This window comes from Erinaceus europaeus, chromosome 3 (assembly GCF_950295315.1).
Source record: "Erinaceus europaeus chromosome 3, mEriEur2.1, whole genome shotgun sequence".
NCBI classification, from domain to species: domain Eukaryota; kingdom Metazoa; phylum Chordata; class Mammalia; order Eulipotyphla; family Erinaceidae; genus Erinaceus; species Erinaceus europaeus.
The window spans coordinates 170,691,034-170,717,059 of record NC_080164.1 but is presented as its reverse complement, the minus strand read 5'-3'; the positions used below and the strand labels follow the sequence as shown (position 1 = coordinate 170,717,059).

General features: G+C 41.7%; 1 protein-coding gene across 3 annotated transcripts in view; it reads right to left on the bottom strand.

The window, feature by feature from the left end:
* The window catches only part of ADGRA3 (adhesion G protein-coupled receptor A3), a 144,993-nt gene that overhangs the window by 6,136 nt on the left and 112,831 nt on the right, over positions 1–26,026 (bottom strand). For all 3 annotated transcript variants that reach the window (XM_060188272.1, XM_060188274.1, XM_007523879.3), the window contains 5 exons: positions 25,242–25,445; positions 17,977–18,190; positions 17,572–17,780; positions 7,254–7,378; positions 4,643–4,766 (listed from right to left, as the gene is read on the bottom strand). In XM_060188272.1, coding sequence (XP_060044255.1) covers positions 4,643–4,766; positions 7,254–7,378; positions 17,572–17,780; positions 17,977–18,190; positions 25,242–25,445 — 876 coding nt within the window. The remainder of the gene's footprint in view (positions 1–4,642; positions 4,767–7,253; positions 7,379–17,571; positions 17,781–17,976; positions 18,191–25,241; positions 25,446–26,026) is intronic.

Here is a 26,026-nt window from a genome sequence, read left to right as displayed (position 1 = left end):
CACCTAGACTTTGTGAAAACTATGGTGACTATCAGAGGAATAGGGAGGGGCAGGGCAGTGGGGGTTAGTCAGGGAGAGAGGTCTCTCTGGTGTGATGACACTGGAATTGATGGTGAATGTGGTGATTCATAGACACTTATATTTATAGGTGTGAAATATACTACTGAAATTCTGTGATACTGTATTCTCTCTCTTTTGAAGTATTTTATTTATTTGTTTGACAGAGATAGAAATTGAGAGGGGGTGGGGAGATAGAGAAGGAGAGAGAAAGAGACACCTGCAGCCCTGCTTCACCACTTGTGAAGTTTCCCCACTGCACGTGGGAACCAGGGGCTTGAACTTGGGCCTTTTGCATTGTGATGTCTGCTCAACCAGGTGCACTAGCAGCTGGACCTGATACCGTGATCTCATGAGGGGACAAAAAAAGACAGGCAAGTTTCAAAAAATCTGATTCACAAAGCTGTATTCCAATTTCTGACAAGTCCACACACTAATGTTGTAAAAGCAGATGCATAAGAGACTAGATTATGCGGAGGGTAGGTAGTATAATGGTTATGCAAACAGACTTTCATGCCTGAGGCTCCAAAGTCTCAGGTTCAATCCCCTGCACCACTATAAACCAGAGCTGAACAGTGCTCTGGTTAAAAAGAAAAAAAAAGAAAGAAAGAAAGACTTCTGGGGGAGTCAGGCTGTAGCTCAGCGGGTTAAGAACAGATGGCACAAAGCACAAGGACCAGCATGGGGATCCCAGTTGGAGCCCCCAGCTCCCCACCTGCAGGGGAGTCCTTTCACAGGCGGTGAAGCAGTTCTGTAGGTGTCTATCTTTCTCTCCCCATCTCTGTCTCCCCCTCCTCTTTCCATTTCTCTCTCTGTCCTATCCAACAACGACAACATCGATAACTACAATAATAAAACAAGGGCAACAAAAGGGAATAAATAAATATTAAAAAAATTTTAAAGAGATAAAAAAATTATAAAAAAAAAAAAGAGACCAGATTATGTCTTCAGACAGCCGATCTATCAACATCTAGATTTAGGAAGCACACAGACAAGGCTTTATAGCCAAGAGGAATGGCTCTTGGATATTAAACCAAAGGTGCATTTCTCACAGATGCAATGCTTTAAACCAGAGTTCACTGCTAAGAGTTTACTCTGTGGAGGAATGTAAAGGTGAAGGTAATGAGAGGGCAAAGCCACAGCCTCCGAGTGGTAAGAGACCAGAGCTCTGATTCAGCCTGGCTTCTCTAGTTACGACCGTGCGAAACAGTGTAACAGAATGCTGCTTAAGAGAATGAGTTCTGGGATACAAACTTTTGCCTCATTTTAAAAGTACAATCTGGGAGTCTGGCGGCAGTGCAGCAGGTTAAGCGCATGTGGTGCGAAGCACAAGGACTGGTTCGAGCCCCTGGCTCCCCACCTGCAGGGGAGTCACTTCACAGACAGTGAAATAGGTCTGCAGGTGTCTATCTTTTTCTTCCCCTCTCTGTCTTCCCCTCCTCTCTCCATTTCTCTCTGTCTTATCTAACAACAACCACATCAATAACAACAATAATAACTATAACAACAATAGAAAACAAGGGCAACAAAAAGGAAAATAAATAAATATAAAATTAAAAAATATATATTTATTTTATTTATTTATTCCCTTTTGTTGCCCTTGTTGTTTTATTGTTGTAGTTATTATTGTTGTTGTCGTTGTTGGATAGGACAAAGAGAAATGGAGAGAGGAGGGAAAGACAGAGAGGGGGAGAGAAAGATAGACACTTGCAGACCTGCTTCACCGCCTGTGAAGGGACTCCCCTGCAGGTGGGGAGCCGGGGGTTCAAACTGGCATCCTTATGCCGGTCCTTGTGCTTTGCGCCACCTGCGCTTAACCCGCTGCGCTACAGCCCGACTCCCTAAAATTTTTTTTTTTAAAAAAAAAAACCCTACAATCCACACCTTACCTACGCTGTGACACCTCAGCATAATCACATTGTATCTCAAATGCTAACAGATTAATAGGAAAGCACTGCAATGGACCGCTCAGGCGGAGGAGCAGCAGGAAGGATCAGGGAACTCTGAAGGTGACCACCAGGGTGGGTCAGGAGAACAGAATACAACACACTCTGTTCTCCAAATTATGTACTGGCCAGGTTTTAAAACAGACTTAGTAGTTTGAAACCAATCATAAGGTGTCAACCACATACTAGCCACAGTTTCTACAATTTGTAAACTGTAAGAAGAAGGACCTGTGGTCTGGACTGCCTGAGTCAATTCTTTAAGCAGCTTAAAAGGAAGTGGCTCCCATTATGGTGTGTCCTCATCTAGGGAGACCAAAGGAAAGAGAAACCCTATGTCTCCTGTCTTGCGAGCCTCCTTGACAGCTGCCATGAATCCTGTATTGGTATAAAATATATAAAGATAAACATATTTTCAAATACAGGACAGGGATGAGATGAAGGATTTTCTCATTTTAAAACTTAAGAGTTTGGGAAACTCTTTAATTTTGAAGTGTGCTTTTCAATATTACCAGAGACATTCTCAAAAGTGAAAGAGATTGAATCAATTAAAGCCTAACAATTATTACCAATAATGGAACTTTAGGAGTTTTGAGATCTTGAGTTAACAGACAGGTAAACAATACCAAACAGACGACAAGAATCAGAAATTAAGATGCAGGGGGAGGGTATTTTATTACCAAAACACCTGTCTCTTCTACTGTGTCACTACTAACCTGAATAAATAATAATGAACAATGATTGGGGAATGCAGACTACTCAGAAACAAAGAATCACACACTTGAACCATGCCTCTGACAACCCTAGTGATCTGGGACCAGGTATTTAAAAAAAAGGGGGGGGGTCAGGTGGTAGCGCAGCGTTAAGGTTAAGCGCACATGGCGCAAAGCGCAAGGACTGGCATAAGGATCCCAGTTTCAGCACCCAGCTTCCCACTGCAGGCGAGGGTAGCTTCACAGTTGGTGAAGCAGTTTTGCTTTCTCTTCCCCCCTGTCTTCCCGTCCTCTCTCCATTTCTCTCTGTCCTATCCAATGGAAACGACATCAATAACAACAATAATGATAATAACCACAACAACAATAAAACAACAAGGTCAACAAAAAGGAGGGAAAATGGCCTCCAGGAGCAGTGGATTCATGGTGCAGGCACCGAGCCCCAGCAACAATTCTGGAGACAAAAAAAAAAATTAAAGTCACACAGACAGAGAGGCAAGGAAGCAAGGAGGGAGGGGGAAGTAGGAAGTAGGGAGGGAGAAAGAGAAGGAGAAGGAGAAGGAGAGAGAAACCACAGCACTGAAGCTTTCTTCAATGCAGTGGAGGCCATGCTTGAACCTGGGTTATTCACATGGGAAAGCAAGACACCAAGTTATTTCAGTTTGAAACCATAGTTGGGGTGGGGGGGGGGGAGAGAGGTAGATAGCATAATGGTTATGCAAAGAAACTCTCTTGCCTGAGGCTTCAAACCCATGTTCAACTCCCCATACACCATAAGCCAGAGCTGAGCAGTGCTCTCAAAAAAAAAAAAAAAAAGGAAGAAGCTCTTGAAACTGAAACCATGGTTCCAAAGGAACAGGGTCCTCTTAGAAGGATGAAATGACCAAAATACAATAGAGCAAAAGAACAACTTCTAAACTCACTGCCCCCCCCCACCCCATTATAAGCTATAAGAAATTCATGGAAAGTCCATCTTGATCCAGCACATAAGAATTGATGACCTTGGACCCATCCTGTTGGCCCTGAAAACTGTTCCCTAGTCCATCTGCCACACACACCCCCACACCTGACTGGCAAGAAAACCAGTTTCCCTTTCCTGTGAAAGCTGGTGTGATGTTTGGTTTGCTGTGGTCCCAGGAAAGGAGCTCACCTTCGGTTTCAAATTCTCTAGGACTCAGTTTCTATATTTATTAAATAGATGAGTCAGAAGCATGTCCTAAAGTTGATATGAAAATCAAGATGGCACGTCTCCAGCCATTAGCAAGTAGAAAATCCATTGTCTTAGTTCTTCAGTATATACTAGCAAATTATTTAGATGCTTCATTGTTTATTATCATCTATAATATGGAAGTAATATCTAAAACATGGTATTGGCATACTACTTTCTTTAAAAATCCTCCCGAGAGACAGAAAGACTTCCTACTCAGACACTAAATAGCTTTGATTTTCTACCTACTCTATAAAAGTTCTGAAGTTATATAAGAAAAACTTCTTTGACATGAAGAGATGAATATTTTTAATTCTTTATATATTTACCAAACCAATTTCTTATTTTATATCTTAGCAGTTTGTGTTCTGAATTGTATAATTATACTCATAAGTTAACACTAAAAGTGATCATCAAAAACCACTTATCTTTCAATCTAAGTTAGGATTTTTATAAATTACTTACATTAACTACTGGGTATAAAATAAGATATAACATAGTACTGAACTCCCCAAAATAAAATGACAAGCTCTTTCACTCATGTACCCAGTTATGAAAAGATAATTCAAATGTGAAGTATTCTGGACAACTACTCAAATGAAATTTAATTTAACTATAGTTGAAGAAAATTAACTTGTAACTGTCTACAGTTACTAATACTGATGATGTTATTTTGAATACAATAAATATTTTTCCCATTTCAGTTTTTCACTCTGACTTACCGCCTGGCAAATACTGGCATGTCTGGTTTGGGTTATTCCCCCCACAAAGACCACACAGGTTAAGAATATATGAAAGCACAAGTTCACGAGCATATGCCAGCCCTTGAGACTGATTCTTATCAAGCTGTTAAAAGAAAAGGGAAATCATTAGTATTAAACCCAGTATGTCTGATGCAAGACACTACAGGACTCATCTATAAACTAGCAATTCTAATTACATAAAAGGTCAAATTAAAATGGTCCATGTTCAAGCATTTAACTTAAATATATGTACTATCAAGACACATACAAACACAGGATTTGAGAAATCATTGAACTCTCAGTTTAGTTTCTTAACATTTACCTTGACTTTCTATTGTATTTCATTTTTACAAGTAACAGAATACACACAATGTAAGACTGACCATATTAACTACTTGGAAGTGTTGAGATTAGGGAATGTATAGGGAAAACCTGGCAAACACAGAAACCACTGCACTACAGTGGAACACATGTTCCCTAGGAACATGTTTCCCATGCCAGTGGGGAAAGAAGTAAATGTTGCTTGGGGAAATGGAAGTGGTAACATGTGTGGGTGTGGCTTAGAAAGGAAGTAAAGGTGGGGCTTGGAATTTCATTAAAGCTAATGGTCTTTCTTTTCGGAGCTTTTATCTGAACTTCTGTCCTGGTTCATTTCTTCTTGGTTTAACCATTGTATATGGTGTGTTATGAGGTCCCTCTCTCAGTACTTTTCAATCCACTGGCCTGGATTGACTTGTTTCTAAGTAAGGTAGTAAGAATTCACAGTTTTGGAAATTAACAGTTGTTTCAATGTTATCTCAATCCCTGAAAGGAAGCACAGTGGCTATTAAACCCTCTTATCTTCTTTATCTTCCCTGAAGGCTAGGGAAGCCTGGGGCTTTTTTAACTATAAATAGAGTTATCTTAATTACTCACTCAAGACTAAGAGATACAACAGGGTGGGGGATAGATGAAGAGTGGTTAAGCAAAGTGACTCCCTAGCTCCCAGGGCCTAAAATCCTGAGCCTAATCCCTAGCTGGAGTCTAGCTGAGCTGCACTCTGTGGCCTTGTGTTTCTGAATAAATCCTGAATTATTCACCCTTTTTCCTAATTTATCATGATTGCTGCTCTTCCAGCCCCTGAGGGGCAACAGCAGTGGAGACCCACTATTATAAAGTCTGTACTCCCAAGGTACAGACTTTTAGCCCCAGGAATCTCTCCTTAAGCCCCTCTGTCCATGAGCCATAAGTGTTTGCACTCACCTGTGGCTCAGTGGGTTACTGGAGTGTTTCCTAGTCTTATCTGGTTGCGTTCTCAAAAGCTGATGTTCTTGGCATGGTGTCTCTTTCTCTCTCTCTCTCAAGCTCGCAGCATCAACATGTGAGTAAAGTGTTCTCACATTCTTTCTCTCTCTCTCTCATTGCCCACATGTACTCCAAGATGTGTATGTTCTCAATTTTCCTGAATAGAGCTTAAAATTCCTAAAAATCATGCTTTCTCTTCAATTATTTGTTGAGTTTATGTGTGACAAATCTACAGTCACATGAGGAATGATCTAGGCCGTACTCTTCCCAATACAGAAGTGTACAGCTCAGTGGTAGAAGTGCATGCTCTTCCATTAGCCAGCCAGCACTACCATCCAAAACTCTATATTCACTAAACACTTAACTCTCCCATATCTGTTTTCTCTCAACCCCTGGTAAACGCTGTTTCCCTTTCTGTCATTCTTTACATTTAATTTTGCACAGGAACAAACATAACACATTGTTGACCTACTGCACTAAAGGCAAAATGTAATCTACATAGCAAGGAAGAGGGGTGTGGAGGAGGCGTTAGCTGCCTTATAACAACAGGATTGCTTCCTTGTGATTTCTTAAGGTAAGGTACCGATCTTGACTTCTCCTGACCAGGAAATCATGGTCTAATTACCCTGTCATTTCTTTCTTGCTTCCCAAAATGAAGCATTTAATGTTTATTTGGTTTCTTTTTTTTTTGTTTTTAAATACCAAAATCTCCTTTGGCTCTTTATCAAAAAATGTCAGCAAATACCATATATGATCTGTGTAAGTAGAAAAAATAGATTCTAGCCAAACCTCTTGAAAAGTGAATTTCTGTTTAGTAAATCTTTGCAGTCCATCACACTCCCTACCATAAAACAACTTTCCATAGCTTTACCACCAATTAACAAAAACCATATCCCAGCGTTAAATGCCACACACTTGCTTTAAAATGTCAACCATAAAATAAAGAATGTCACAAAAGGCAAAAGGCAGAAACATTTTTAAAAATAATATAGTTGTGGTCTGGAATTCACCCCTGTGGGTAACTGGGCCCACCTCCCAGCCTCCAACACAGAACTCCTACATTCCTTTCCCCAAGCGCAGAAAGCAAACAGACCAGATGCTGGACAAGATGAACTCATCCTCCCGTGGACTAAGTATTTATGTCTCCAGTGCATGAGATGAAGGTGCATCTATATTCTCCAGTAACTGTTCTTGATTCAGCCAAATTACATGATTCTAAACTTGGTTTTATCTCAAAGTAATCTGCAGGAAACTTCTCCAAATCTAAGTTGACGGGTCTACCCCCATGCCACTTCTTGTCTCTTACCTGTGATGGTAGATGTAGCTGACAATCACTGCCAGGAGGCACAGGAGAAGAATGATGGAAGTGGTATAAACAACAGGGTGCAAGAGGTTGGCTGCCTGGGTGTACAGTTCAGATCCTGTCAGGTCCTGAGGGGAAGAAGACAGTGTCATTCACATATACATTTCTATATATGGAACTATTTTGAGATCTTCTCAAGAGACTACATTGATCAACAAAACTCTGCCCAATTATAACTCTTCATTTTATTTAAGGACTAATGTTGGTCCTTTTATAATAATAATAATAATAATGACAATTTAATTTAATGAAAAATTGTTTTCTTGGGCCAGGGAACTATTACAGTGGTAGTATACCAGACTGGCATGTCTGAAGCCCCAGACACCTCAAATTCAATTCTCAGCACATCCACAAGCTAGAAAAGAGTAGTGCTCTGATCTCTGTCGCATGATAATAAACAAGCCGCTCCAAAATATTTTCTATAGATGATTCAGGAGGAAGTTTCACTTTTTCCATATCAAGTCTCCCTTATCTTGCTATTCTCACAGGTTACTCTTCAGATCTCACGGTCTTAGTGTTATATGGCACAAGTACACAGACATTTGCATTGCTGCTCTATACTGGCTCTTCTGCTGTTATATATGAATTCGCATACTGACTCTGCTGTGAGGGTCAAAGAGGACAACAGTCCACACATCGGTAGTTCAGAATGGTAAGCAGAGAACAGACTTTATTCTTCCCACTTTTCACTTTGTGGATTCACTAGCTGCTATAACACAACATGGCAGTAATTCCCAGCCTACAAAAAGCTAAGTGTGCTTCCTACCTGCAGTCAAGTTCAATAAATGTGAATGATCTAAATGCTGCACTGAGGACGGAACAGTTAAGATGTCCTTTCCGGTCCTTGAAAAGCTCAAGTCACAGAGAAGACAAATGCAAAAGCAGACACAAAATCTGATGGAGGTGGGGGCATAGTTTGAGGGAGGGGGGAAAAAAATCAGCATGTGTAAACAATGATAGCAAGTCATTTAAATAGCATCTACCCCATGATCCATACTTGAGGCTAGTACCCACAGTAGTAGAGGAACTTTTGATGTTGTGGTCTTTCTCTCTGTATCCAAATCTCTCTCTGTCTCTCAATCTGCAAAGTCAGCCTTGAGCAGTGAAGTCCTGGTGGTGGGGGGAAAACAGAAAAACAAACAGAAACACACTGACCAGAATTTTAGGTGTAGTGCCAGCACCTGCCCTTTAAAGTGATCATCAGCTTAGTGTGTGCTTTTACTCCTACCTTAAAGCTTCCAAAAATAATGGTCAAAGAGATTAAGTGCTATGACAGATCTAAAAAAACATGGCTCCTGAGTCTGTATTCTCAAACACAAAACATACAGTCCCTTCCTAAAACATTAAGTTGACAGAAAAGTCCTGACATATGTTTCTATACTTCCTTAATGCAAAAGTGCATCGTTGACTTTGGGTGACACAATATAAACAGCAGACACCTTGAGGCTTCCTTCCTTACAAAGGAGCAGAGCAGGTTGGAAAGATGTCTCTGCCTTGGCCACAGGCACCAAGGAAACTGGGGTTGATAGCTTCAATCCCAAAGATGGCGGTCCACCAGACCCTGCCATCAAATACTCTTTCTAAACACCTTTTTCAAGCTACCAGATGGATGGGGGAAGGAGTTTACAGCGGCTAGATCTCCAATTGGGAAATTCTAGAGGTAATGTCTAAAACTAAAAAAGCTGGATGAAAACAAGACCAGGTGAGAAAAGGTGACAGACAGACAAGGAAGTGGAAGACAGCCTCAACAGAGTTAGTTAAAGGGGAAATTTTCTGCCTAGGGGAATCACAATGACAAAATGTCATTATGGATCTAAAAAAAGGCCATATCAGAACAACTTAACAAGTCCCTCACCACTGCAAATAATAAAGAGAAGCCCAAGGCGTCCCAAAATTCACAGTTTTTGTGGGAAACTGAATTCCAGCCTGAGAGCTCTACGCCTGAGTATAGAGATTGAAATGTTTAATTCTTCTGTTTATTTTGACCCATATTCATTGTGTGTCCATGACAGCCAAGCAAATAACGTAGACCCAGTTCTCAAGGGTTGGCAGTCTATTTCCCAAGAGGAAACGTATAAGAGAAAAGTCTGTCACTGGGAATTCTTTAGCACCCATCCCACAAGGTGAGTCTCAAGTACTTGACTTTCTGTCTGCCACGAGACTGGCGTATCAATGGTAAAACAGCAAAGGCACTGAGGCAATGAGAATTAATCACAGGGGGTTGGGCTGTGGTCTAGCTGATTAAGTGCACACAGTACAAAGTGCAAGGACAAGTGCTCAAGCCCCTGCTCCCCACCTTCAAGGGGGAAAGCTTCACAAATGGTGAAGCAGATCTGCAGGAGTCTTGTTTTCTCTTTCCCGTTCTCTCCATTCCTCTCTCAGTTTCTCTCTGTCCTATGCAATAACAAGGGGGAAATGGCCATAGGAGGAGTGGATTCATAGTGTTGGCACTGAGCCCCAGCAATAACCCTGCAGGAAAGAGAGAGAGAAAGAGAGATTTCCCCCTTGATTGGAAAGTTACCATCCTAATACAGAATGAGTAACTAACTGAGGCAAAACTTAACTACCCAGAATTTAGCCTCATGTGACCTGGGAGGTACAGTCAGGTGAGATACTGGACTCTCAAGCATGAGGAGGTCCTGAGTTCAACTGCTAGCACTGGATGTGCCAGAGTGATGCGCTGGCTCTCATAAACAAACAAACAAACAAACAAACATAAAGGGGGCATAACAGCTCAGCTGGATAGTGTGCTGCTTTGCCACTACATGGTAGGAAGTTTCAGTGCTGTGGTCAGTTCCTCTCCCTCCCTCCCTCCCTCTCCCTCTCTCTCTCAATAAATAAATGAGTCTATTACACAGGTACGTATCAACCACTGAAAATACAGCCATCAGAAAAATTATAGGGCCGGGGGCTGGGCAGGGCAGTGGTGCACCTAGTTAAGCACACAAGCTACTGAATGCAAGGACCCATGCAAGGATCTGGGTTTGAGCCCCTGGCGCTCCCACCTGCAGGGGGATGCTTTCATGAGTGGTGATGCAGGTAGGTCTACAGGTCTCTATCTTTCTCCCTCCCCCTCCCTTCTCAATTTCTCTCTTTCCTGTTAAATAAAATGGGGAAAAAAAAAAGGTCACCAGGAGCAGTGGATTCATAGTGCTGGCACTGAGCCCCAGTGATAACTCTAGGGGCAAAATACTAAGTGTTATTATTATTATTATTAGGTCAGCAGGACAGCCGACCTGGAAGGGTGTCTACTTTGCCACGGGTGTGACTCAGGGTGTAACTCAGGTTCTCGCCCAGCCCCCAGTACCCTGGAGGGAAACTCGGTCTCTCTTTGTCCTTTCTATCTAAAAATAGTTAGCATGGAGTGGTAAAGCTGTAGCAACAACCAAACAAACAAAACTGTGAAGCTGCTCTTAGCTACCCAGCATGTGAAACACATAAACTAAACATAAATTTAACATCAGCAAAAATGTGAACAGATTGACTTGATTGAACTTGTGGGTCAACCTTTTGCCAAAGTTTCCTGGTATAAAGGGAAAAAATAAAATTAAACACGTGAAAAGATCTAAAATGAGAGGAAAGAGAAATCTGAGTAAAAAAAATACCTGTCATAATAAAAAACAAACAAAAAAACCTCATCACATGAAGAAAACCTCTTTTGTCTTTTTTAATAGTGTAAGATAACACACCTTACTTAGATGTGCTATGGTAATCATTTTACAACATATGTAAAAGCCACTAGAAGTAAATGTATACAATGCTGTCTACTGTATCTCAATAAAACTGAAAACAAGTTCATTAAAACACACACACACACACACACACACACACACACACACCTAAGACCTTGGGAGAACTATGGTGGATGTCACTAGGGTAGGGAGTGGAGATAAAAAACTCTGGTAGTGAGAGGGGTAGAACTATCCCCTTATTATCTTTCCTCTCTCCCTAACTCACTATCTCTCTCTCTCTTTCTCTCCCTCTTATTTGATAGGACAGAGAGAAATCTAGAGGGAAAGGGGAGACAGAGAGGGAAAGATAAAGATAGACACCTGCAAACCTGCTTCACTACTTGTGAAGCGCTACCTGCTGCAGGTGGGGAGTGGGGGCTTGAATCCAGGTCTTTGCATTATTCCTTCCACATAGTACTATGTGCGCACCATCAACCGGCTCCCCTATGCCCCTATCATCTTAAATAACACACACACACACACACACATGCACAAAATGTCAAGACCTAAGCAAACATTTCATAAATTGAGATGCAACAAAGCAAACTAAAAGGTGTCAGCAATCCTAGCAGTCAGCAGAGCAAGGCAAAGTAAAACCACAATGGCACGTCATTATACACTCCCACAGGCTATAATTAAAGACTTGCAGTACCAATTGTTGGCAAGGATGTGGAGCAACTGAAAACTCTCATTTACCGGGAGTCTGTAAACCAACACAAACCACTTTGGTCAACTGTGTGGTATTACCTACTAAAACTAAATACATGGGTAGTCTGCAACCCTACAATTTCACTCCTGAGGGTATAAACACATGAAAAAACATGTACAGAGATATTCAGGGCAGCTTTTTCTTGAGCGCCAGAATGCAAGAACAACCAAATTCCACCAACAGGGCACTCCACATGTGTGGGTTGTTGTCATACAAGGCAGGCTGGGTATCAGTGAAAAAAAGCACAAAAGATTACACTATATACAAACAAAGATCAACTTCACAGAGGAAAGAGCAGGGAGAAGAAGCCAGATGCAAAGGAGTATCAGCTGTATAGTCCCAACTCTGTGACGTTTACGAACATGCACAGCTAGTCTATGCTAGTAAAAATGAGAAGGGTTGCTTGTGTCAAGATGATGGCAGGAAGTAACTAAATAAAAAGCACCAAGAGGGAGCTAAGTAGCGATCAAGCAAAGATCTTGACCTAAAGGTACAGACCCACACAGGAAAACATCAAGTCACATGCTTACTGTGTGTTTTGGTCAATATTTTAACTTAAAGGAAAAGTAGTGGTGACCTTCTGGTAGCCTATTCAGAGATTGTATATTGTTTACTAAATGTGCAAGAAACACTATACAAATAAATGACTGGGGTGAGAAAATGAAGAAGGGTAGGGAGCCGCCGGGCGGTGGCACAGTGGTTAAGCGCACATGCAAAAGTGTAAGGGCCAGCATCAGGATCCCGGTTCGAGCCCCGGGTACCCCACCTGAAAGGGAGTCGCTTCACAGGCGGTGAAGCAGGTCTGCAGGTGTCTACTTTTCTCTCCTCCTGTGTCTTCCCCTGCTCCCTCTACTTCTCTCTGTCCCATCCAATGATGACACCAATAATAACAATAATAACTACAACAATAATGAAAGAAAAACAAGATAAATAAATAAATGATCTTTAAAAAAAAATAAAGTGAAAAAGAAGGGGCCAGACAGTGGCTAACCTGGTTGAGCGCTCACATTACAGTACACAAGGATCCAGGTTCAAGCCCCTGGTCCCCACCTGCAGGGGGAAAGCTTCATAAGTGGTGAAGGAGGGCTGCAGGTATCTCTTTGTCTCTCTCTCCCTCTCTATCTCCCCTTCCTCTCTCAATGTCTGGTTGTCTCTATCCAACAAAAAAATTTAAAAAAAGAAAAGAAAGTGAAAAAGGAAGGAAAAAAAGGAAGAGAGATTCCTAAACAAAGTATGGTTTAGGCATGAATAAATCATATTTGAAGATGAAAATGAGTGAGGAAACCCTTCACTTGATACAGGATATTTTCAGTAAAGAAATCTAGGCGAGTGATTAAACAGATACATTTTATGTATTTGACCCAGGTTCAAGCCCAGTCTCCACCACACTGGAGGATGCTTCAGTGCTGTGGTCTTTCACTCACTCCCATTGTTATTCTATCTGAAAAGGTCAGTTGGGAGTGGTGAAACCTATGGAGGGGGAAAGAGGTGAAGAGAGAGAGAGACAGACAGAGGAAATAGTACAAATTCTTGCAGTGTGAATTCAACTGTCATCTCCAACACTAACATTTTAAACTCGGGCACTGAATTTAACTTCCCTATATGTCAGTTTCTCCATTTGTAAGTTAGGGGCAATATCCTTCATAAGGCTGTTCTGTTAACCATATACGTTAATGCATGTCAAGATTATGCTTACTAGAAAATAATCACACCACCATAATCACCACCAGTGATTACCACCACCATCAAAATACACATTGTTCCAGGCTGGGGAGAGAGCATAGTGGTTATGCAAAAGATTCACATACCTAAGGCTCTGAGGTCCCAAGTTCAACCTCTGGTTCCGCCTAAAGGCAGAACCAAGCAGTGCCTGGTCTCAGACTCTCTCATTAAAAAAGAAATAAATAAGGAGGGCGGGGCAGTGGTGTACCTGGTTAAGCACACACAGAACTATGCTCAGAGACTGAGGTTCAAGCCTCTGCTCCCCACTTGCAGAAGACTATGTCCCTTCTCTATCTCCGCCTCCGCCTCTCAACTTCTCTCTCTGTCTTATGGAATTGAATGAAAAGGAGGGGGGAAGAAGGCTGCCAGTAGTCATGGATTCGTAGTGCCAGCACTGAGCCCCAGTGACTGGAGGCAAAAAAATTAATTATATTAAAAAGAAAACCCTGTTCTATAGGAGGGAAGCATGGCTTAGAACAATGTTGATAAAATATACCTTTCAAGTAAACATGGACGAACATAGCATTATGTGTTAATTTTGTTTCGATTTATACAAAAAGCCACTTAACAATATGTAAGAAGTTAATGGCCACTTATTTTTGGAGATTGAGTAACAGAGAGAAAGGCATGGAGTTCAAAGTATTACTGTGCATTAATGTGCAAAAAGAAGCAAAATATCTGGTTCCTGTGAATGTAGTACCTATTTAAGAATTAAATAAATAAATGAATAATTAAAAGAATTAGGGGGCCGGGCAGTAGCACAGTGGGAGTGGGTTAAGCAAACATGGCTCAAAGAGCAAGGACTGGCATAAGAATCCCAGTTCGAGCCCCCGGCTCCCCACCTGAAGGGGAGTCGCTTCACAAGTGGTGAAGCAGGTTTGCAGGTGTCTATCTTTCTCTCTCCCTCTCTATCTTCCCCTCTTCTCTCCATTTCTCTGTCCTATCCAGCAGCAATGACAGCAATACCATCAATAATAACAACAACGATAAACAAGGGCAATAAAAGGGGGAAGAATAGCCTCCAGGAGCACTGTATTTGTAGTACAGGCACGGAGCCCCAGCAATAACCATGGAGGCTAAAAAAAAAAAAAAAAGAATTATATAAATCAGAACACTAAGGTATTTGTGTTCAGTTAGAGCAATGAAACTGAAGGTCACTTTCACTCAGCAAGTTTTGCATAAACAACATTTAAAAGCAACACAGAAGAGATAAAGACAAATGAGAGCGCTCTGGCTCCATGTATTTCTAGGTGAATACAATAAAAATGAGGGGCCAAGTGGTGATGCACCTGGTTAAATGCACACACTACAGTGCGCAAGGACCTGGGTTCACAAGACCTTGGACCCCACCTGCAGGAGGAAAGCTTCATGAGTGGTGAAGCAGGGATGGAGAGAGGAGGGAAAGATAGAGAAGGGGAGAGAAAGACACCTGCAGACCTATTTCACCACTCGTGAAGCGACTCCCCTGCAGGTGGGGAGACAGGGGCTCGAACCGGGATCCTTACACTGATCCTTGAGCTTTGCACCACGTGTGCTTAACCCGCTGCCCTACCACCCAACTCCTGAAATCTTAACTATTTCTAATGTATTCATGCAGACAAATTCAATTTCTGTTTACCTTTTCCCTCTAGTTCACACTACGACCTTAGGTCTCATTTTAAACACAGAATTCTTTAAAATCAGATCAAAAAAGTTCTGAAGATTATCTACTGAAATAATGACTTTAGACCTGCTATATCTAAAGAGTCATATGTTAAGATGGTTTTCAAGAAAAGTATGACTATAACCTGCTATTATTTATTATATATTATTCAAAATAATGCCAGATAACAAAATATGTATATTTTCTTGAAGTTTCTTCTAAACTTTCTTCTTTCACTCTGTATATTTAATTAAAATTCTAAATATCCCATATAGTAGGTTCCTTCCTAGCTTTTGAACAATTTCAGATACTTTACATTTTGTTACCTCTAGGTGGCAGAGTTATATTAAAGAAAAGTGAAAGGATAGTCTTTGAAAATAAAAAAAAAACCATATTATGATTTTTAGCTTTCAAGAATTGTATATTACATTTTTTAAAAAAGATTAAAAGTAAAAATGATAAAAGACTAGCTTATTTCTTCAAGGAAGAGGATTATAGTAATTTAAATGGCTGAGGAGAACTAAGCGGTTCAAAAATAGATACTTTAAAATGGTATTAAATAAAAGTTTCACACGGTGCAAAATCATGTTATTAACAGTTGAGCTTATGAAATACCATGTGGAGTGTGAGTGTGTGTGTGCACACTGACTTTCATTTCTCTTGGCCAACTTTTTCTAGTTAACTGTGGCATAAAATTTAGACACTATCCTATCCTTCTCCTTCATAAACAAAACCTGAATGTGCAAACTCTCTCAAAAGTGAAAATGACTCATGCTTTAATTAATGCTTCATATTTTAATTTGAAATGTGCTCACAGAAACCAGCCTCAGAGAAATCAAACATCTTTGCACGGAGAAGCCAAAAATATCAACACTAACCTTAAATCCAATAGGACAAATGACCTAATACAAACTCAGCTGGGCTTAGTGTCGGCTCCACCGTTTGCCAGATGGTACAATTGCAGTTTAATGGATGGCTGTGAAAAGACAATCCTTAAGCCCTGCTAAATAATCTATGTACTCTGTCCACCTGACCTGTGTGTGCCAGGTAAGATATGTTAAGCTGCAGAGCAAAGAGAAAACTAAAAAGCAGCTGGAGAAAAATCAATTCTAATTAAAGTCTGCTTCAAGCTCATTCACCAAAAGTTAAACTTACCACGTTTCCAGATTACTCGTACTTTGATAAAATAGTGTTTAGACAAAATATTCCAGAGATGGAGACAGAGAAAAATAAAATAAAATAAAATAAAATAAAAATGGAGGAATCTTTTTGTCACTCCCAAGCTGGCCTCAAACCACCTGGGTCATGTCTTTCAGATGAATCAGTAATTTCTTTGTTATAGTCCGGACACATGTATGTTCCAGGAGATACAGTAATTGTAATAATAAAAGAAAATCATATTATTCGATTTCATAAATATCTCATGACAGGCCTCCTCTACTATCCAAAATAAACATTCCACTTTAGAATGAATATTAGGGGAAACCTATGTAAAGTATAACTATTACAGTGTATGAATAACTCTTTGCCAAAGATAAGTAGGCATGGACCATGGTATATAACAGAAAAACAATTTTAGCTTGATTAGCATTCACAGTGGATAGACTTTATTTGTGTCCTTTCTGCGGCTAGTGTAAGTAAGTGAAATATCATTGTTAATCTAAATCCAAAGAGTCTAAAAGTTATGCCGTTTAGTGAAAAGGGGCACTGGGTGACAAAGTAGGGAAAATCACTCACTATTCTTTGAGTATTCATGTGCACAAATGAACCAGTCTTTCTAGGAAAAAATACTGCAGTGATCCAAGAAGTTTGTGTGTTTTTTTGTTTTCACCAGAGCACTGCTCATCTCTGCCTTCAGGTGACTGAGATCTTTGAAGCCCCAGGCATGAAAGTCTGACATATCCATGATGCTGTCTCTGCTGTCTTACTGGTATTTCTCCCCACCCTCCTTTTTTTTCCCCCCTTTTATTTAGTCTTATTTATTTGATAGAGACAGGCAGAAATCAAGAGGGGCTGGAAGAGCAGAAGAGAAACCAAAGAGAAAACTGCAGCACTGCTTTCAGAACCAGAAGCTTCCCCCTGCAGATGGGGACCACGGGCTTGAATCCAGGTCCATGTGCGCTCAACCAGACGCACCAGTGCAGAGCCCCAATTCTCCTTATTTTAAGAAGTTCAAAGTCTAGTGAAACAAGACTCACTTAGAACATTCAGTGAAAAACTTCTACGCCCAACTCCACCTCATATGTTTTACTTGGTACAGCAAGTTCCCTTTAAATATTGACTTAAGCCCTTCTTAGGTAAAGAATCAACTCAGGGAATGAAAGGGAACAATTTAGGTGAGATGTTAGAGGAAAAAAAATTGTTTTTTCATTTAAGCTCAACTGTGTACAGGGGAAAAATAAGAATATTTCATGGGTTTGTGTGTGTGTGAGTGAGTAAAATTAACAACTGTCATACCATCAGAACTGCATAGTTACTAAGGGAGTAGCATTGAATGGTGGTGATATTTTCATCGGAGTACAGGATATGACACCCATCTGACTTCCAGCCTCCCTGTCCATTCAGCAGGCCGAAATCCCACTGGGCAGCCACGGCATCTGCTCCGTGTGCGATTCGGCGCAAGGTCACATTAACGGGGACATGGTGTGTGTCTAGTGTCACGCCATCTGGAGAGAAGGGGAAATAAAAAAATATATCTCTGAGAGCAATTTCATCAATAATTAAACACCAGCCACGGACGCTAACGGGTATGGGGCAATGCCCTGGTCCGTTTGTTTTTTTTACTAATGATTAGAAGAAACAAGCAATGGATTGTAAAGTCCCACTGTCAGGTGACTGCAAGAGAACATGTCGTCCACAGACCTATTTTGGTGAGGATCACAGGGGTGACCACGGTGCGCCGTTTCCCATCATCAGCCAAATGTGTTGAATTCCCGGTGGCTGGGAAAAGCTTTCCGTTGCGAAAGGCGATAAGTTGGAGTTTGTAGAGAGAGTCATCGGTTAGTCTGACTTCTCTTTTTTGCTTGGGTGAGAAAAGGGAAGGAGGGAGCTGAATGGAAGCTTCCACAATGGTATTCTGAAAAATACATGAAAGGGAGTTGCCATCAAAGTGCAGAAAAGAGAAGCTTTCCTATTTGAGGTTGTGATGTTGTCTAGTTATACACATCGGTAAGTAGGTAGAACGAAAACACAATAGTGAAAAGAATGTGCTTACTGAGGGAAATGCCTGAGGAGCGAGGAGTAAAACTGAAGAAGTATAAAATAAAAATGAGATGCAAGCTCCATTTTCAAAGACTTGAAGACATAAACAAGATTCTCCATTCAACAGGCAAACTCTTATCCTGGCAGGTCTCATAGTTACCAAGGTGAATTCCATTTACAATGTAAAGGATGGAGCATAGCTTAAAGTCCAGAGAGAGACTTCAGACACAAAGTCCTTAGCAGACTTCTCAGACCGTGTTCTGCACACCGCCAAATACTAGCCAGCTTGTAGTAACAGTGCAAGTCACTGTTTCTGCAGCTTGCAGCAGGATTTTTTTCATTTCTTTTTTTATTTACTTAAAAAAGAAGACATTAACAAAACCATGGGATACGAGGGGTACAACTCCACACAGTTCTCACCACCAGATCTCAGTATCCCATCCCCTTCCCTGATAGCTTTTCTATTCTTTATCCCTCTGGGAGTATGGACCCAAGGTCATTGTGGGATGCAGAAGGTGGCAGCAGGTGAGACAGTTCAGCTGGTGAGTTGCCTGCTTTGCTATGTGAGGGCTCTAGGTTCTTCATGTGAGAGCACTACAGCACTGGGGGAAGCTGTGGTGGGTGGGTGAGTGTGTATCTCTTTATCTGAAAAAAAGCTGACCCATATATGAAATAGCAAATGTGGGACGGGGAAAAATCTGTAATGTAGAAAGTAAAGAGGGAGCCAGGTGGTGACATACCTGGTTGAGAGCACGTTACAGTGTGCAAGGACCCAGGTTTGAGCCCCCGGTCCCCACCTTCAGGGGAAAAGCTTCACAAGTGGTGAAGTAGGGCTGCAGGTGTCTCTGGGTCTCTCTCCCTCTCTATCTCCCCTTCTGGATTTCTGGCAGTTTCTATCCAAAAAAGTAAATAAAGATTTAAAAAAAAGGTGGGGCCAGTGGTGGTGCACCCAGGTTCAAGCCCTCAGTCCCTATCTGCAGGGAGAAAGCTTCAGGAGTGGTGAAGTCGGGCTGCAGGTGTCTCTCTGTCTCTTTCTCAATGTCCCCCTTCCCTCTCAATTTCTGATGGTCTCTATCCAATAAATAAATCAAGATAATTAAAATTATTTTTAAAAAAGTAAACAGGTAGGAGGGCTGGGTGGTGGTACATCTGATTGAGTGCACAAGTGTGCAAGGACCCAGGTTCGAGCCCCCAGTCCTCACCTATAAGGGGAAAGCTTTTTGAGTGGTGAAGGAAGCAGTGCTGCAGATGTCTCTCTCCCTCTCTATCTCCCCCTTTCCTCTTGATTTCTGACTGTCCCTATCCAATAAATAAAAATAATTTTAAAAAACCTTTTTTTTTTAAAGTGAACAGGTATATGGATGAGTCACAAAGAAATAATAGTTACATTGTAACTAAGGCTGTTGTATACTTGTAGCTTCCAAAATATGCTTCAACACCCAGTAAAGACCATCACTGAACAATAATTATAGGCTCCCTGGAATTTAGACAGGGTGGCCTAAGGGTGTTGGGAAAAGCAAACTATCAATAATGCTTAGGTTTTAATAGTTAGAATGTTAATACTTGGATATTTAATTTAAGAAAATTGTTGACTACTGAGAGCCCATAAACTGAATAAAAGTCACCGCAAAACACTTATTTAATCTGTTACATTTATGCTGATTATACCTTTGGCAACCCAGCCTTAAGGCAAGGAACACAAAACTTATAATTTCATTTAAACATATACTTTATTTTTTTTAAATGTATTCTTTTTTGAAATGTTTATTTATTTATTCCCTTTTGTTGTCCTTGTTGTTTTATTATTGTAGTTATTATTGTTGTTGTTGGATAGAACAGAGAGAAAAGGAGAGAGGAGGGGAAGACAGAAAGGGGGACAGAAAGACAGACACCTGCAGATCTGCTTCACCGCTTATGAAGCGACACCCCTGCAGGGAGCTAGAACCAGGATCCCTAGCCTGCCTTTGCGCTTTGCACCTACACTTAACCTGCTGCGCTACAGCCAGACTCCCATACTTTATTTTTAAAAGGTATAAAGTGTAACAGTGGAAATAAGATCTAAATGCACAGATTATAGCTAATAAATCAGAAAAAAAAATCTCCTAAACTCTGCTGGGCAAAATGCGTGGTTTTGGTTTCTGACGCTTATTATTTTCTCTGGCTCATGCTAACAGACTTTCAAATGAATGGCTCTGGAGACCAAATGAGATCATGGCCAGGAACCTACAAAAAAAGAGGCTACAGAGTTAGAGGGCAGTGGTGGCTGGGGGAGGGTGTCAACACATATTACTGTTACAGCTGTGTGTGTGGAAGCTGGGGAGAGAGGACATGCTGTGAATTATGGGCTTCACCACAGTTGACTTCACTGAGGTCTGGCTTCCGCGATTTACTCTATGCATTAGTTCTAATACGAAAAAAATGCGTAAGGTATTGAGATAGCTCGGTGGGTAGAGCACACATCTTGCAGCACGTGAGATATTGTGATAGTCAATCCCTGGCACTCGGCAGCACTGTGGACAGTCAAGGGAACCTTCAAGGATGGTGAAGTAGCACTTCAAAGGCTCTCTCGTTCCCTGTTTTTGCCACAGTGCCTTATACTTCTTGCCAATAATAAGAAATAATGAAAGACAAGAAATAATGGAGCGGGACAGCACTCGATGTGAAGAGGTTTTCCTCAGTTTAATCCTTGGAGACACATTAAAAAAGGAAAAAAATAGTAGTGGGGGCTGAGTGGTTGGTGGTGGATCACCTGTTTGAGTGGACATGTCACAATGCACAAGGACCCAGGGTCAAGCGCCTGGTCCCCACCTACATGGAGGAAGCTTCACAGCAGTGAGGTAATGCTACAGTTCTTTCTCTCTCTCCCTCTCTCTCTCTCTCTGAGGTAATGCTACAGTTCTCTCTCTCTCTCCCTCTCTCTCTCTCTCTCTCTGAGGTAATGCTACAGTTCTCTCTCTCTCTCTCCTCTCCTCTTTTCTTTGTCTACAATTTATTTATTTATTTTATTTGTTTATTCTGGATAGAGACAGAGAATTTGAGAGGAGAGGGGAAGAGTAGAGAGGAAGAGAGACAGAGAGACACCTGAGCACAAGCCTGACTGCTTGTGAAGCTTCTCCCTTGCAGGTGGGATCTGGGGAGCTTGAGCCTGGGTCCTTGTGCCTTGTGGCATGCACACTCAGCCTGGTGAGCCTTTCTCTCTCCCCCCTCCCTTCTCAATTTCTTCCTCTATCAAATAAATACATATAATATATTAAAAATAGGGGAGTCGGTCGGTAGTGCAGCGGGTTAAGTGCACGTGGCGCGAAGCGCAAGGAACGGCATAAGAATCCTGGTTCAAGACTCTGGCTCCCCACCTGCAGGGGATTCGCTTCACAAGCAGTGAAGCAGGTCCCCAGGTGTCTATCTTTCTCTCCCCCTCTCTGTTGTCTCTCTCCATTTCTCTCTGTCCTATCCAACAATGAAGACAGCAATAACAACAACAATAACAACTACAACAATAAAACAAGGGCAACAAAAGGAAATAAATATTAAAAAACTTATTAAAAATATATTAATAATAGTGAATATATGAACACATGTTAAAGTATCATTACCAAAGAACTCATACTTGCTACATTCATATGTTTTGTCTATTTATAATAACATTCAACTGAAAAGAAATTGATAAGCCTCCTGAGAGATACTTTAGTTACTAACATTTTTTTTTCTTTATGCAACAATCTGACTGTCACAATATCATTAAAATTCTCTGAAATACCAATTCTGTTTAAGTCTATAAAATTCTAACACTAAAGTCAGAATGAATCAAAGGACTACCTGATTTAAAATGATACTTATCAAAAGCTCTATCTTCTTTCTAGTCACTCAGTTTTAAACAGACAGGAGAGATGCAATACAGTCTCTAACTGCATATCACTTTTTGATTATCTTGCTGCTGAAGAGTAACAGGGATTAAATTTCCCTTTAAAATTATTTTTAGCTGACTTTCTCTTTTACGTTTAAGAACCAAACAAAAGTTATGGCTGGCTGTTAACATTTATTGGATGTTTTATAGTCTGTGCTTTAGCATTCTGCAATGTCCAAGAAAATACACAGTGAAACAAGTATGATACCTACTCTCAAACATTCATAATCTAACAAGGGGGTGACCACAAGAAGAAAAAAATAATTATTAAGAACTAACTTTCTGGAGGCCAGGTGGTGGTGTACCCGGTTAAGTGCACACATTACAGTGCACAAGGACCCAGGATCAAGTCCCTGGTCCCTACCTGCAGGGGGGACCTTTCCAAGTGGTGAAGCAGGGCTACAGATGTCTGTCTCTCCCTATCACTCCCTATTCCCTACCCTCTCAACTTCTCTTTGTCTTCATCCAATAATAAAAAATAAAATAATAAGAAAAAATGAACTTTCTGGGGCTGGATGATGATGCACCTGGAAGAATATCCATGTTACCATGTGTAAGAACCCAAGTTCAAGCCCCCAGTCCTCACTTTCAGGGGGAAAACTTGCAGGAGTGATGAAACAGTGCCACAATAACAAAAATATTAACTACAGCAATAAAAATATTTTTTAAAAGAAAACAACATATAGATGTTATGCAAAAGACTCATGCCTGAAGCCCTAAGGTCCCAAGTTCAATCCCCAGAATCACCATAAACTAGATCTGAGCAGTGCCCTGCTCTTTCTCTCTGTGTAAAATTCCGCATGGTTCCAGGATTCAAATCTGAGGTGCACCCAACCCAGTGAGAGATTTCCCCAGCCCTATTTATTTAACTTTTTAAAAAAATTATTTATTTATTTATTTATTCCCTTTTGTTGCCCTTGTTGTTTTATTGTTGTAGTTGTTGTTGTTGTTGTTGTCGTTGTTGGATAGGACAGGAGAAATGGAGAGAGGAGGGGAAGACAGAGGGGGGAGAGAAAGACAGACACCTGCAGACCTGCTTCACCGCCTGGGAAGCGACTCCCCTTGCAGGTGGGGAGCCGGGTTTCGAACCGGGATCTTTATGCCTTGTGCTTTGCACCACTTGCACTTAACCCACTGCGCTACAGCCCGACTCCCTATTTATTTAACTTTTATGAATCTGAGAAACAACAAAACAATGTTCTGGCATCTGTGGCACCAGGAATTGAACCCAAGGTATCACCCAGACAAGCCAAGTGCTTTAGGCACTTCCTTGGCTGCATGAGAATGTCTTCAAATGCGAGGAAGAGAAAGAAAAGGGGGTGCGAGGAGAGACCTATTTACGAGAGAGAGAGAGCGAGAGAGAGAGAGAGAGAGAGAGAAATTCTAGAGGACTGCCTGGGCCTATGTGATGCCAGGGATAGACACTGGTCCTTCAGTCACCAAACACATCTTTAGTCTTATCCATGGAAGCCATAATGTGACCCTTCCTTTTTATTTATGTCTTTAAAATTTTGTTTTGTGTATTATATATGAAAGACTGAGAAACACTGAGACACACAGAAAGAGAGAGAGAATGAGAGAGAGGGAGATAATTCATATAAACAGAGGAAAAGGTAGAGGCACACCCTGTTGAGTGTACATATCACCATGAGCAAAGACCTGGGTTCAAGGCACCAGTTCCCACCTACAGGGGAGAAGCTTCCCAAACAGTGAAAGCAAAAGGGAAAGGGAAAGGGAAAGGGGAAGGGGAAGGGGAAGGGGAAGGGGAAGGGGAAGGGGAAGGGGAAAGGGGAAGGGGAAAGGGGAAGGGGAAAGGGGAAGGGGAAGGGGAAAGGGGAAAGGGGAAGGGGAAGGGGAAAGGGGAAGGGGAAAGGGGAAGGGGAAAGGGGAAGGGGAAAGGGGAAGGGGATGGGAAGGGGATGGGAAGGGGAAGGGGAAAGGGGAAGGGGAAGGGAACGGGAAGGGGAAGGGGATGGGAAGGGGAAAGGGGAAGGGGAAAGGAACGGGAAGGGGAAGGGGAAGGGGAAAGGGAGCGGGAAGGGGAAGGGAAAGAGAAAGGGAAAGGGGAAGGGGAAGTGGAAGAGGAAAGGCAACGGGAAGGGGAAGGGGAAAGGAACGGGAAGGGGAAGGGGAAAGGGAAGGGGAAGGGGAAAGGGAAAGGGATGGAAGTGGAGGGGAGAGGAGGGTAGGAGAGAGGGAAGGGGAGGGGAAAAGGAAGGGGAGTTGATATAGAGGCAATGAGCCCCAACAATAACCCTGGTGGCAAGAAAATAATATATATCCTACTTTTAATTGTTGCCTTTACACAAAAAATAAGAGCAGACAAGGAAATATATACAAGAAAATTCACCCTTATGTTGTTTATGGAATACAAAAGTATTAAAAAACTAAATGAGGGAGTCGGGCGGTAGCTCACTGGGTTAAGCGCACATGGTGCAAAGCGCAAGGAATGGCTTAGGATCCTGGTTAAAGCCCCCAGCTCCCCACCTGCAGGGGAGTCGCTTCACAGGTGGAGAAGCAGGTCTGCAGGTGTCTGTCTTTCTCTCCCCCTCTCTGTCTTCCCCTCCTCTCTCCATTTCTCTCTATCCTATCCAACAACAACATCAATAACAATAACCACCACCACAACAAAACAACAAGGGCAACAAAAGAATATAAATATGTATTTAAAAAAACAAAAAAGCAAACCAGTAGCAAAAGCAGTACAAATAACCCCTTCCCTCCAATTACTATTATTATTGTTTTCGAAGCCAGGGCCTTATACAAATGTGATGTCACCATTTTTTCATTCATTTAGAGAGATACAGACTTCTCAGTAAGAGAGCTTCCCTGGATGCCATGGTACTCTCATGTGGTGTCAGGGCTCAAACCTGGGCCACATGCACTATGAGGCGCGTGGCTTAACTGATGAGTTATCCCTCCAGCCCCTCTCAGGAGCTTTCAGTAAGACTATTTCGCAACGCAAAACATTTGCACTGTTCTAACTGGAGGGGGGCTTAAATGACTGTAGACTATGACAGACCTTTAGTGCCAGACTTGAAAACGTGTTGGAAACATTGCACTTGAAGCTCAGCTGTTTGTCGAGGCTCCCATCTGGATCCCGCCTGCCAAAATCCGAAAGGCCCGTGCGGTCTGAGGCGGCCACTTTCTGGAAGACGGTGCAGGTCATCCCAGTGAAACCAGCAGCCTTGATGACGTAAGCTTCCAGAGCAATATTGGGTGAGTACTTCAAAAGTCAAACACACAAGAGTTAGGTGAGATTTATAACAGGGGTGCGAGGGAAGTACTTCAAAGAACTTTGCAGATACACAGCCCTGTTCATAAGTTTCACTTCTTAGAAACAAGACACTGAGAACTTCTTACAAGGGGGAAAAATGCCAAAGACAAACAAATGATCCAAAATAGAAATGGAAACTGATTAAGAGAACTTAAAAGTATGGAGGATTGGGTTTTAATCAGAAGTTACAAATACTTTTAAAGAACACTATGCAGGAAATTATATATTAAAATGGAAATACTGTATAAAAAAAAATCAGGGAAATCAGTGGACCTTCCCTGCCTTAATGATCACAATATAGGAGGAGTACCATGATTTGGCAAATATGTTTAAAAGTTGGCTTGTTGGAAGTCGGGCAGTAGCGCAGCAGGTTAAACGCAGGTGGCGCAAAGCACAAGGACCAGGGTAAGGATGCCGGTTCAAGCCCCCCACTCCCCACCTGCAGGGGAGTCACTTCACAATTGATGAAGCAGGTCTGCAGGTGTCTATCTTTCTCTCTCTCTCTCTCTCTCTCTCTTGCAGTCTTCCCC